Below are 14,546 nucleotides of genomic sequence, written 5' to 3'. Positions count from 1 at the left end.
GGATAAGTTCTACATTTTACTTTTTTTGTGCTGGGCTGCTTTTTTTCGACAACAGAAATTACCAACATACCTTCAAAACTTTTTGGTGGGTATATTTGAAGGGCTAATTTTTGTATCTTTTCTTATGCCCTTGACAAGGAGTGCCTTGTATGACCAGTGGCGTAGCCGTGGGGTGGGGGCACGCCCCCCCCCCATTCCTGGTTCCCCCAGGTGGCCCCCTCCCACTAAAAAAAAACATGAATGAATAGATATTGAACAAGGCTAACAAAAACAAAAACGCCGCTGAAAACTGTTGGCCCCCATAAGATGCTGGTGGCCCCTTTGTGCCCTAATCCCACTAGTAACTGTGTATGACAAGGAAAATAGCGCCCTCTACAAAGTATTAATGAAAGGATTTTCTTGTAACGGAAAAACTACTACCTTCTTGTCACTTCCAGAGGAAAGAAGTACTTCGTTTTGTATGATACTACATAGTATTGTATAAAACAAGTTCAACCCAATGTTCATTGCATTTTTCCTTTGAGCGCCAACTCAGCAGGTAACTTAATCCCTTCTTTACATGAATACAGAGTAACAGTTCAGACCCGAATTGAGTCTCAGCATGATTAGAAGGTATATGCCAAAGTTTCATGGCAACCGGACAGTGCGCTGGTTACATGTACGCAGATTTTGATCATTATTGAGATCAAAGGTCATAATGTAGGCTTCGTCGTACGCACAGCAAAATAACCAAAGCCATTTCATAATCCAGATAACGGTTTGTTTGATCAGGAATTGGCGAAGCGCAAACAAACACTATCGATGTGATGAAAAGTGCCATTGTTTTATCGGACATACATGCTTTACATTTGTGCGACCGTATTATTTGTCGCTGTGAATGTCAAGATTGAAGTTTGCAATTGTTAATGATTATAGGATTTAGCTTGTAATAGACAGACAGCATCGATGTAAATATCTAACCATTCGCTGCATGATTGCTGCAAAGTAGGTGCGAGCACAAACAATCTGTCACGGCGTTACGAAATTTCATTCCACTTGGAATCCTGTAAGTAAAAGCTTCAATAGGGAAAACTATGCATTTTTAAAGGCACTATTTCCTACGAATCGCAATCATTTATAGCCTTCACAGCTAACCCGACAGCGAGCTCATGGTTTTAAGTATATATGCACACTCGCCCGTTTTAGACCTTTAAACGTCTCAGAATAATAACTCCAGTGAGCATTGTGTACCTGAATGAAAAGAACCGGCCGTGTGTAAAATGGATTCTGTTTCTTTTGGGCGTGGAGGGTACAATCCACTAATTCAAGTCCCATTGAAAACAGTGTAAAATTAGCACCGTTCAGGGCCCGATAACATGCATACCAACACCCCGGAGATTTCTAAAACACAAATGAAATTATTGTTTCGTCCCTTGTTTTTCAATTTCTTTTCAACTTTTGTGGGTTTGCATTTGTAATTATTCCCACAAAATAAAATCACCCCGAAAAGTGATTTTTCCAAAGTCTGCTTGCAGCCATTTTTCAAGTGACAACCCTCTACTTTTTCGGTCATTTAGGAGCATCTTCAACCGTAGTTTTTAGCCATTCTACTCTCACATGAAAGCTGAAAGACCCAGGGAGTCGATCCTGACAACAATTTACACAATCTCACCATTTTGGGGGCCAAACAATCTCCCTTTTCATAAGATACTGCGGGAGCACTTTTAATATTAATGAGCTGACCAGAAATTCTCACTTGAATTAATTAATAGACCGCAGCCTGCAGGTGTTTCTGCTACCAGTTATACATGTATCCACCTACATCAACTCTAAAGATTATTGTTTTGGGCAGCAAAAAGCACGATTGACTTTTGACATGTTACTTAAATAAACTTAAAAGTGGTCTGTTTAGGCCCTTGCTTGCTGGCAAATTCTCTGCTGAGGCCTAAACATGGAAAAGAGTCAACGTATAATGTACAGTGTTAAACAATGGCCTACAGCCAATTCATACTAAAGGTCTCAATATCAAACAGATTAATTTAATCAATGAATAAAATGGTTAAACTTCAATCAGGCAACTTCCAACTGCTGCTCCATTAATATTACAATCAGCGAAATCTAAATCATTCAGGAAATTGCACATTTTTTATGTAGTCTATAACACTGCAATGTCTACAGATGAAACTTCGAACTTTTATTCTCTGATGTTAATTAGAATACGATTTTTGGAAAGCTGACGAAAGTTAACGTGTAATGTATTCTAGGATTTTTCCGCATTCGGGGTCTCGGCGTACGGTGGGGGCGGTGGCATCGGTGTGATGGTTGTGAATCCAGGCGTTCCTCCGGAAGCAGTGGTGGTCGTCAACACGTACCCGGGTGGCGGCTGGAACTGCTGGATCGGGAGGCTGTAGCCGGGGCTGGCGCCGGCTGTCTCTACCGTTGCCGCCTGGTTGGAGGCAGCGAAGGACACGGGCGGTTCGGGGGAGCTGGCGGTGCGTCGCTGCTTCTTCTTGGTGACGGAAGAGATGCAGCAGACGATGCAGCCGATGACCACACAGAATGCGAGGAGGCTACCGATGACGATGAACGTGACGGCTAGCGGCGACAGCCAAACGTACGAAGTATCTGCATGATTGCAAACAAACCCGAAATGACATTTGTCATTTTCTGTACCTTTTGAAATCCCGAGGTTACTCATTGTGTCGGTGTGGATCAACGATTTAGGGATGTTAACCATTAGATCTGGGGAAAACTCACAAACAATATTGCTAAAATGATAATCACATTTATCAACAGTATCTATTATTTGAACTGATATGAATCTCTAATGACAAGAAAAATACCATATTTGCCGCGATGAGGTCAAGAACGCGAAAGGGGGCACAGGTCAAACACTGTGATTAGAAAAACAAACAAAAATGTACATAAAACTGACTAACTTGGTACTTACCAGCATACTCGCAGATGACCCCGGCATCCTCATTATGACCACAGTTATGGACATGCCAACCCGGTGTCAGGCAGCTGGCCAGTGTGCTCTCCGTCCCGTAGCACGTTACCGACTCCAGCAAGACCGGCCCGCTGCCCATACCATACAGTCTGTCACCGTCGTCTACGGCTGCCTGCAGTGCATGGACGCGCACAGGAAAACACCGTTAAGTTCCGGGTAGCAATGATGTCCTTTTATGTACTAGGCAAGACATGCATGCAGTAACGGACGGTTCCGGAAAAGTGCATTTCATTTCTCCTCTTTTCCCCCCTAATCTGTCCTATAACTGCTCAGTGGCCCTGTAAAATATACATCTTACTGCCGTGAGCTGCTTGAGGGGTAACGCACGCAGGGCTAACCAACTACATGTACAAGAGCCATCTCTGCCCTCACAGGTACAATTTCTACTCCTTGGTGGAAAGAGACAAGTAGGGCAAATGACTTGCCTATTGTCACAGAAAGTACCCAACTTTTGGATTCGACCCTGGGCCCTATGAGTGGGCGTTACAAACCACTAGACTACACACCTCAGCCCGTGTATGCAAGATAGATGCAGATTTGGGTGCGAATTGGAAACAAAGATGTGGACAATGATGTCCTAATTCTCTTAGCATGACCGGATAAAGCGGGCAAATTTTGTTAAAAAGGGAATGGACAAATTATAGTTTCAAATCTAATCTAAAGCTAAGAATACAAAAACTGCTGAAAACGCATATGCAAAGCGCTTAAGTACACGTTTCTATCTCCGTTTCTCCAAATGTTCGTGTCATTTCTCCCTTCGCCTAAAGACATCCATGGTTTTGTGCACACCGTTTAGTTATCACAGTATGTTAAGCAATGATTATTTCAAGCCCAGTGTTGGCTTTTCACATGCATGTGGCTGAAATAAATTCGAGAGATTTGCGCATAGTTCATATAGATGTCTTACGATTTTACACTTGGTGGGACGGACATGAGTCGTTGGACTGTCCCTGCGTACACTAACGTGACTGCAAGTCTCAAGGAGGAAATTCGATTCTGAAATGCTTGGATGCTGCCAATAGTTGAACAGGCATAGAGAAGTTGGACTGTGATGTTTCAATGTTGGACTGTGATGTTTCAATGTAACATGGATATGGTCTAGCTCCACTCAAGGCCAGACCAGACTAGAACAGACAGCGAGTCACGTCTTGTTGTGGGTGTGGTCTGTAGGGTGGCGAGAATGTAAGTTGTGGGGGTTGTGTTGGGGGTCCTCACTATCTGGAGGGAGCTATTCACAGATTGGTTGGAGCAAACAGCAAGACAGAGCTCAAATTATATCTGTCTCCTCCCGATTCTTTGCGACGGCGGCTAGCCAGAGGATGGAAGAAAGCAAAATATGAGGTTTTACGCTGAGCACAAACCATTCACTTGAGGAGACCTGAAACTTGAAGAAGCTCCGTGGTATAAGCACGTTAACCTTTGTCAAAGGTAAGCCACTTTTAATAACCACTCAGTAAGCATTATCTCCACGATCTCCCTTGAAGCACCTCAAAATTCATCTCCTTATGGGTGTTAACATCATGACGCAGTTTCGCGGTGCAAGTGTAAAGGCTGGTTCCTGAGCTACACGATTGCTAAACCGGCGCAAATTTAATGTCATAAAACTTTCGCAGGGAAAAAAATCGTTGAAGTTAAGAGTATGCCCGACTGCTCGCAATGCTCATTTAAAAGTATTTGTTATGGCTTCAAATGAGAATTCACCGAGGCGTCATTCGCGTCTATAGGATCATTCACCTTGGCATTGCCATAGCCGAGCTGACGGCAAACGACTTGAGCATCGTAGATATCCCAGTAATCATTGCAGATGGTTCCCCACATTGGCTGAGTACCAGCGTGGATATGGTACACCTCTACCCGCCCTTCGAAGCGAGAAGGACCGCCCATCAGTCGAACGGAGAACTCTGTTGACAAAGGAAGTCAAATGGAATGATGTCTGAGGTGGACATCTAGTCTCCTTAAAACATCAGGTTCAGTGTCGGGATCTCCTGTTTGTTTTGTGCAGTTATAGAGATGACGAGCGGTCATGTTTCTAGGACCAACTCACCCCCGATACTGCTGCATATCACGGCGGCCGTGTCTCGGTCAGAACAGGGCTGAGAGACCCATGACCCTCGGCTACAGTCGTCTAGCCGATATTCGTTTCCTACAATGAATAAAAGGCAACACTCAAAAGGATAGAAAAGAGCTGATCGTGCGAGGAAAACACGTTCAAAGATTTCTGTCGCCCGCAGACTCTCACACAAGTAAAATAATGTACGTTCAAATCCTAAATCCTACAGAGCCACTCCTATGTGCGAGCTGCTCTAATCAGTCAGTTTTGCTTCAACCAGCGACATCCCTTTGAATATCGCTCGATTCTCACCGCAGCATTGATGAGGATAAACAAGCAAACAGTCTATGCATAAACCCACAGCAACACCAACCAGTCAATTTTGTTTCTATAACGGACAATCCAACTTACAAATGAATGTGAAGCGTATTATGAAATACAACATTAAACTACAAGAATTTAAACTTTAAAAAAAGATTTTATTCGAAAAACGCGCCTTACACGCCTGATCACTAATGCAACAGCATATGGGAAAATTACTTTAGGTCTAAGTTGTTCATGATAACACAATAAAAATGAAATCAAATGCAACATTTAAAAGCAGGAGTGGTCCCAACATTCCAACGTCTTCGAGCATAAAATGCATTGCTAGCGTTTCATACATACTTATATTGCAGAAACAATATCGGAGAAAGTTCATTCAAAATTGTGGAAATCCAGCACAGTGCAAAAATCTTTACAGTTTGCCGATGAAAACAAGTCTCTGAAAGAGTCAACCCCAAAGAGAAGATAGATTCAATGTGCTGGAAGATAACTGCGGTTTAAGAATCAATGACTAGTGTCGATAGGACGGGGAAATCTAACAGACACCCATCATGTTGCAAGTGACGATCATTCCTAAGAGCCAGTCTGAAAGATAAAAAGGGCTCTTTTAAAGCTCACGTTGGGGTTCAGAAAGATTTGAACAAAAGAGGTTTTTTTCAGTAGATCTGACTTTTGTTTGATGTTGGCGCTTATAGGTCCAGACAAAACTTAGGGCGGATTTGGAGGAGGCCATGACCCCCAAAAAGGGTTCCTTCCCAAAGCGTGTCAAAAGCCCCAAAATGTAGCCCCTTCCTTCAGAAAGGTCATAAAAGGTTACAAGACAGTAATTCAAAATCCCCTTCCCCCAATAAAAAAAAAGTTTGGCCAAACCTAAAATTTGGTTCTTGATCCGCCCTTGGACAAAAAAGGTCATTAACTCTTTATTCCCATACATTTATCAGTACCTTGACACGACACTGCTTCCAAATGCGTATCATATATCCTTGATTCAAATCGCTGACCCGTCGAGGCCAGTGTGGCTAGCGGGTAGCCGAGCTGACGACAGACAACGGTTGCATCGTTAATGTCTGAAATCAGAAACAATCATTGATTTCCCGAGGAAAGGGACTCCTTAACTCGAAAATAAGACAAACTTTCTGAATTTTTTCCCGCCATTAAACGACTTTGGCGTTTGAGGAAGTACTTGCCCTCTGAAGATACAATCACAATAAAATATAAAAAGAATAGACCACAAAGTGACAAGAACAGACGTGGCAAACCTATGAATTAATCTGAACCTTATAAGAACAAAAATACAGAAGTAAATCGGAGAAAATAAATGGAAAAATGTGGGACACCTGCGTGGCGTGTGTGACATTATAAGAACGATTAGAAATCAAGCGTTTCGTGTACAAAACAGTTTCGACTTCATACGGCTTATGATGAAAAACATAACTGCCACTTATACCCACGGCAGCGAGCACGACAAATAGGCAAGTAAATACGAGACTGTGGTGCAGAAATACTTGCTTTAACGACCATTTACAGAACTAATTGCTGATATTGTACGAAACAAGAAAGGGCTTCTGTGAATTAACTTGTGCAAACTACTCATCCAGTTTCAAGCAGGGTATGGTTCCTCATACAAACGCGTGCGTTAAAGTTGAAATAACTCACCAGTAACATGCTACATGGATCTTATTGATTCGTTGCACACTATCAAACGCAGCATCACTTACCCCAATAAGGATTACAAATTGGGCCTCGTTTGCCTTCTTGAGTCACCTCTACGATGCCCTCATTGGGGCCTGAGCCTGCCATTAAACGGACACTAAAGCCCGTGTTCACACCTGAAATTAAATGGAACAAAAGGGCCAATTCCCAGTTTGTTCACAAGTGTGTTATTTGTGAACTTCATTACGGCATGAAATGTGAGATTAGGCATTACACACTGGCTGACAAATCTAGTTTTTAGCCTACTTTTTTTTCTATTATCTTTTAATTCAGACCGTTCTGGCATCTTCACTACCGCGTATACATCCGAAAAGTGCACACCTAGGCCCTCACGGTTGCTGCTACCATTAGCCATGCAACATTACCGTGCACGGAGTGGTACAGCCGTGTACAACGGCGCAGTACACGCGATGCATTACGTAAAACATCAAACAAGTGTATCCGAAGAGGAGCAAAGGCCACGCGCCCAAAGCAACAGGGCAGGTTAATGGGAGGGAAAAGGATATTTCCTTCCTCCATGTATAACTGAGTATGAATATCTTGTACTTTCGCTGAGGACTTATGTTGAATTCCCTGTAAAAGACTGAATTGGATGCGAGTTTAGGGATAGAATCATACTTGGTTTGGATGGTACATACTAGTGAAATACTGTAGCCAATATCCCGCCATTAAATAACTAAGCCTAGTACGCTGTTGTCATGGTCTCTCATTTCAAGATTCTGATTTAAAACATATCCTTAGGTTAAGGTTGTAACGAGTAAACTTCAGCGATTCAGAAGGAGCATCGTACTTCCGCCCTCTCTTGGCAAGTAAAAACGGTACAGTTCGTAACTTAAGACCTAATCAGTGTTGACGAAAGAAAGAAACAGAATTATGGCGATTACCTTGGGTCACGTTGCTTTGAGCGGTCACGCCATAAAGAAGGACGATAGCCGTCACTCCGAACAACCATTGGACCATATTTCAATCGGAATCTCTGTATTAAACTGCAGGATTCTCAGCAACAATCGAAATTGTCAGCTAGACTTAAAGTGGAGATGTTGCAGATTGACAGAAAGATGTTGTGGATGACGAGTGATTATGTATATTCTCCCGTACTGTCTTCTATCGTTGAGGCTGACTTGCCTCGCCCAAAACAACGACTCGTGTGAATGACCAACCTCATGTTACGTAATAGTTTGGACAATAATTAACTTGTCGGTCAACAAAGGGCGCCCTTTCTGCTTGATTAAATCTATTGATATCACCAAACAATGTCATTACAAAAACCAACCTTTTTTATAGGTTACTGCCAAGTCAGGTCAGTATTTGGCAACTATAGGCGAGGCTTATCCGAATTTGAAGACCTTGAGTCCGCCGTATAACATAACCTGACTATGAAAGCGTAATATAAGTACCGTTTACGCAATGTTGGATTTAAGAATGGAGCACGCGCACGGCAGATAATGCATGTTTAAATTTGGCTCTGAAATCCTATTCAACGATAGTTAATATTTCCATCTTCAACGGCGTATTCACCCCGAGCTGAAGTACACCCTCAATCGGCGAAAAGGGAGACTGGTGATTACAAGCGGGTTCTTGCACGCGTTCTGCGTGTACGCAAAGACCATACATGCCGGAGTAAGGTTGCGTTCGATTAGTTTCCCTGAATACACCAGTGTTACACGCAAGGGAAGCTTCGAAATGAGGCTGATCGAACGCTGCAGTGTATTCGCCAAAGCATTCTGGGAAAAAGGTCGAGTCCCCGCCACTTCCATCATGCGCGCCCATACACGAATAGTCCATCCGTGACGTCATTACACTCGGGCAGCCTCCAGAGACCCACTCGCTAGCTGGGGTAGTGGTGGTTGACACCAGGGAAGGCACGAAGGTCACGTGATGGCTAAACGAACGCTCTCGTGTAAGTTTGACTTACACGTGTAAGCTAATCGAATGCACCCTTTGTGTTGGTGGCTGTTTGATAGGAATCTCAGAAATTCTTTACAAACATCTAGGGGAATGTGTTAGGAAACAATAGTCTAGATTGTGTATAGGGACTGGACATGTAAGGGGGTACCCCTCCGTCCAATATCTTGCTGGGTATACACACATTTTTTTCCAATGACATAATTTCTCAGAAATGTTGATATCGTAACTTTTTTTAAATATTATTTTGTAACATACATGTCATCTTCACACATGCATGCATTGCGCATGTACTATACTATGACAGCAATACATTCTGGAAAAAGAAGGCAAATTTCAGTTACAACAAACACGTTTTCTTACACAACCCCCCCCCCAAATCTAGTCAACGTCCATGACACAGCTATCAATGTAACTGGGGTCATTCACCACAGAGGCATAAAAAAAGCATGATGAACAACACGTCAATTGCATGTCAAGTTTACGCGGATTTAGCTGTGCAGGAAGAAAGACAACATGTTCTGTAGAATGCGGCATGACCCCAGGCAGCAAGTCATCCGTGCGATGAGTCGGGTTCAATTGAAGACAGGAGCGTGCCGCAGGGGTATTTTTACGAATTCCATAAGATTTGGCTCTACGACAACTGTCAGCCGCGTGGATGATAACGTGGAATTATCAAAATCCTTCATTTGACAAACTCATTCGCCGAAAGACAAAAGACCTACACAGAAATGGCCATGCATTGATCACACTGTAAACTGAACGCATCTTCCTTTTGAAACGAGTTGTTATTTACAAGCGGCTGTCATTCATTTTTCTACAAATTAATCCTCAACAATAGAGCACTGGCGCCGTGTAGGCGCATCTTACAGGATATAGGGTCCAAGTTACCATAGCAACTCTCCTGGTTTCCCGTTTTGAACTCGAATGCAAGAAAAAGTGACGACTCCGGTTATTAATTAAAGGGAAAAACGTTTGGCAAGTATCCTTAACGGCCCCTTCGGTTTGCGGCAATGGCTGTTGTTTTACTCCTTCATGTTACAGGGACGTCCACATCCTGCCTCCAAACATCTCATATTTAATTCTCTTTATTACGGACAAAGATGCGTGAACCCTGAGCGCACAAATGGTGTTTTCCCACCCGGGGAAAAAAACACGCCATCTCCTGTTTATTTTATGCACGCACTGGGTTACGTTGCCCTTACCTTGACGTGTGCATTCACAGTGTATTCTCAGTGCAGTCTGAGAGTTATGAAATATCACAAACTTGACTGGGCCATGTAACCCAGTATAACTAGTAAAGATGTTCGACGCAACGCCAAAGTAATATCACTGAATAGTCGGGTTGTCTGTACTATTGTTCGCAGAAAGTGAGTTCGAGTCCTATCTGCAACTCTCCGACCACACTTAGAATACATTATGAATAAACACATCGGTGTACAGGAAAACATAAAAACATCTCCCATGCAGTGCCTCGTAAATATCACTGGCGTCATCTCTCAATGTACCAACATCTACAAGGCGGATAGTCCAACACGTCCCTATCAGACCCATTGAATATGTCACACAAATACATCCCATAACCAGATCAGAATAATTGGATTATTTGAAAGGAAATGTTAAGCAGCGTGAGAAATTATGCAGGCATTGATCAACAGAAATAGTCCTTTGAGGACGTCAAAATACATTTGAAACTAATAATAAACCCTAATCCTGCTCTCTAAATGTAGAGGAGTGGAACACGTCTTTCTCTCAGAAAGAGTGAGTTCCTTATAAAAGCCACTTTAAAAAGATTAAAAACAATTACAAAATAAGAATAAAATTGCCACTCCTCAAACGAGCCATATAGGGGACGATTAGAAAAAGATTTGTTCCTTATAAAGTAGCCATTGAACTCAACTGGAGTGGTTCTGACTCTTTTAAGGGTGGTTTTTACTCCCCAGGAGTCGATTTATTCTTGACCTTTCTCCTTTGGCTTTACAGCTATGTCACTATCTATGTATGCATACTGTATCAAATATTTCTGTATAATTGATTTATTTAGGGGATTGTCTTAACCGGCACGCTTTTTGCTCTATATGAAACTTAAACCACTGGCTGTGGTAAGAGGGTGGAAAATGTATCGAAGGTCAGGGTAATTCGCAGCACAAAATCCAAATTATCCAAACAAAATTAAAAATAATGGTTTTATGACTTTACAAAAGCAACATTATTGTGCTGTGGATGGAGTTATAAAATATTCTCGACAAATGCCTGAAAAGAATTTGGAAGGACAATCCTTATACGTCCTTCACCCCTTAGTGTGTTCACCCTTAGAAATCGTGTTTAGAAATAAAACACAACGTAGCATGCTACCACTTCGTTTAAATGTTAAACAGCTGACGTTCAATTTACTCCTTAACATCACTGTCCAATGACTAAATACCGTTCGTCAAGTGCTGTGATTTGCTGGACTAAACATTTTTTAAGAAGCTAAAATTTTAATTCCAACCAACAAGGCTACTTTGTTTCTACATGAAAAATCTTTTTCAACTACTACTTATGATTTCGTTAAACATGCTCATCAAGTACCACTTCAGAAAATGCTTATGTCATAAGTTTCGCTGTGAGTGGTGCAGTGATAAATTGACGGCTATTGTTTCAGTTTCTGGGTAATCCCTTCATTCTCTACTTGTTTTCGTGTTTCACCATCATATAACCATTATGCAATAAACAATTTTTATTTCTTTAATGGCTAAAACTTTACACACGCGGCACGAGCAGACACTCAGTGAAATTTGTGCTTTTTTGACGAGGCATTGCTAATAATCTGGGTCGTCAAAGTTGTATAATTGACGGTTGAGTAGTGAAATCAAGACCGAGCAATTTACGTAGGCCCAACCTAAACCTCTTATATTTAATTCCATAAATGACGGGATTAATGCACGAATTTAAAGCGACTAGGCTGACGGAAACAACATATGTCACACTTGTGAAGTCGAGGGGCCATCCCAAGTTGAACAGAAAGAAGATGATTTGATTTGGAGACCAGCAAACGAAAAAAGAGATGAATACGATAAGAAGTGTTTTGAAGGTGTTCCTGCTAGCGCGCAAGAGGGATCCTCCTTGGGTTTCGACACGGGGCGGTAGAGGCGCTCTTCCTGACTGATTAGGTCCCGCCGACGTGGATGTGAGCGGAGCTGGTACTCCCACGCGTCGAGCACTTCTCAACAGCACGTAAATGGTGGCGATATAGGCGAACAGCATCAAGAGCGCAGGAACAAAGAACTTGATACAAATAAATACCGCGCCGATGAAACGAGATCGCGGGGAGGACTCGAAGAAGCACTTTCCGTCGATGAAACCCTGCACGACGGCTATGTATGCACCTTGCAATGAAATCCCCAGAACCCAAGAGCCGATGGTCAAAATGATGACCAGACGACGATTGAAGAACTGGGTATGCCTCAGTGGGAACACGATGGCGAGGAAACGTTCCATGGTCACGGACAGCAGGTTAAAGGTAGAGGCATTGAACGCCCCCCACAGGAAGAGGTTGCCGATCCACACGCGGCAGAGCAGCCAGTCGGCCAGTGTGCTGGACAGGCGGTTCGGCACTGGTATGTTGCTGGCGAGCAGGAGCACGACTGAGCCCAGCAGATCCACCGAGGCCTGGTTGAAGATCAGGGCATTGGTCAGAGTGTGCATGAAGGGAACCTTGTAGATAACGGCGCAGACAAGACCATTACCAACGATACCAAACAGCCCAACGGTGGTCTTGATAACGCGGAGGACCAAATTACTTTCCATGGTGCGCAGAACAGGCCCAAACGCAGAACAGCGAAGACTTAGATCAGCAGAAGTCAAAGCCGTTGTGCCAGGCAGATAGTGATGACTTTGCTGTTTCTGCACTGCTGCATGCGATGATTTCAGACACGTGGTGTAGGTTTGCATAAGTTGTGTTCAAGGTCGAAAAAATTCTCACTCTTCAGAATGCACATCTTTATACCTATCAGCAGGCGGGAGCATAGCTACACGTCAAATGTGGTTGAGACAAGACTCGTGTAGCTTCCCCGGTATTTCAACTTCTCTAGTAACATCAACTGAGTTTGGAAAGTAACCGTTACATGCTAGAGTCGGCCGCTGTTTTGTTTAAGTATCAGGATCCAGTCAAGCCAACGGAAGGCATATATTTGTGCCTCCTGTTTTTTTTTTCCTGTCGTTATTTTTTGGTGACTCGAGTCGAGTCATTGAAACATAATGAGTCGAGTCAAATTTCCGAGTGGAGTCGAACTCGAGTTATTGACTCAGTTCATTACAACTCTGCCGTAAAGGCACAACAAAAATGTTCAGCACAGACGTCACTGAATGCAACGAAAATAAACGATGGCCACTGCCCTCAAGCGAAGAGGAAATGGATAGTAAAAATATTCGTGCACCCAGATGCCTAAAACAGACCATTTCACCATTAAATTACTTTTCAAGCAATATTCGCAGCTAACATATTCATTATGAAGTTTGGTGGGGACCTACTCCCTGCTTGAAAATGTATTTTGGTACTAATTGCATTGCGTTTGCCCAGCTATTTGACAGCTCAGTACTGTACAGTACATTGCTTGCTTGCCACTGAGGTGCACTGCGATAACCACAGACACAAATAACCTACACACCAACTTCATTCCCATGGGTACGATCTTGCCGCGCCATGTTTGTTCCCACCATGCCATGTGCAACCTACCGCGGGCAGCCACTGATGGGTTCAACCCTAAAAATGAATTCCCACAGACACCGATGACAAATCCTTATATTTCAAAATTATTGTTTAAAATACAACTTCCGAAGGTGTCCAGATTGGACAGAAAAATGATATTTTGACGTATCCTCTTTCATTTTCCTTTCAATTTTAGAGAGTCGACCAATGAATTTTTGAGCAATTCTCACCCAAAGCAGACCACCCCTAAAATGAAGGAAATTTTACTGCCCGGAAGTAAATAGTGCCACTTTAAGACTCGGTTGCATGCAAATTGCTCAGAATTGGAAGCCCTGAGTCCGGGCGAAAATTCACTGCCCTATTTCTTCAATATTCCAATCCCATGGCCATCGGGACATTCTAATATAGAATATTTTTATTAATGAGCTCGACAGACATATTTTTGGCCTATTTACGGGGGTACAACCTGATCAGTACTAGTGCACGTAGTCCATTGTCTGTAGACCGACAGCGCCAATGGAAATCAGCGTCTGGATAACGTAATGAAACCATGATGGGCGGAAGTAGTGTGCACAAGTCTATGGAGAAATCTTGGGACGAGTGATACAGGTCAGCCATTTTGGATGATAACGCCCTGATGGCAACTGAAAACCCTGTCCAGCATTTACTATGTGCTCCACAGCAGTTTTGTATTGCAGTTATGTAACTATAAGAGCTACAGGCTACTCAAGTTTGCTTTCGCGAAAAAAAATTGATTGAATAGTTTTGTGCACGTTGAGGAGCATTTGCCTATCACGTTTGATTAAAAAAAACATAGCGTTACGACTCGATGTAAACTGTACCGGCTCTACGTCACAAGCAGCGACTGAGTACAC

At 42.9% G+C, this 14,546-nt stretch overlaps 2 protein-coding genes across 2 annotated transcripts; both read right to left on the bottom strand.

Annotated features, from left to right (window-relative positions):
• Nucleotides 1-1,258: 1,258 nt before the first annotated feature.
• Nucleotides 1,259-8,561, bottom strand: LOC110976227 (scavenger receptor cysteine-rich domain-containing group B protein-like). The gene is made up of 7 exons (XM_022229325.2): nt 7,961-8,561; nt 7,082-7,192; nt 6,308-6,430; nt 5,034-5,132; nt 4,724-4,890; nt 2,930-3,101; nt 1,259-2,604 (listed from the first exon to the last, which is right to left on the bottom strand). The coding sequence occupies exons 1-7, from the start codon at nt 8,034-8,036 to the stop codon at nt 2,240-2,242; spliced, it is 1,113 nt and encodes a 370-aa protein (XP_022085017.2). The 5' UTR covers nt 8,037-8,561; the 3' UTR covers nt 1,259-2,239.
• An 800-nt stretch (nt 8,562-9,361) lies between these two features.
• On the bottom strand, nt 9,362-13,947 carry LOC110976204 (galanin receptor type 2-like). Its single transcript, XM_087133628.1, has one exon. It carries the CDS (start codon nt 12,912-12,914, stop codon nt 11,799-11,801), a length of 1,116 nt encoding a protein of 371 aa, XP_086989754.1. The 5' UTR covers nt 12,915-13,947; the 3' UTR covers nt 9,362-11,798.
• Nucleotides 13,948-14,546: the final 599 nt, after the last annotated feature.

This window comes from Acanthaster planci, linkage group LG02 (genome assembly GCF_054643075.1).
Source record: "Acanthaster planci isolate LZ-2023a linkage group LG02, COTS_SCS, whole genome shotgun sequence".
In the NCBI taxonomy this organism is placed as follows: domain Eukaryota; kingdom Metazoa; phylum Echinodermata; class Asteroidea; order Valvatida; family Acanthasteridae; genus Acanthaster; species Acanthaster planci.
This window is presented reverse-complemented; position numbering and strand designations above follow the sequence as displayed.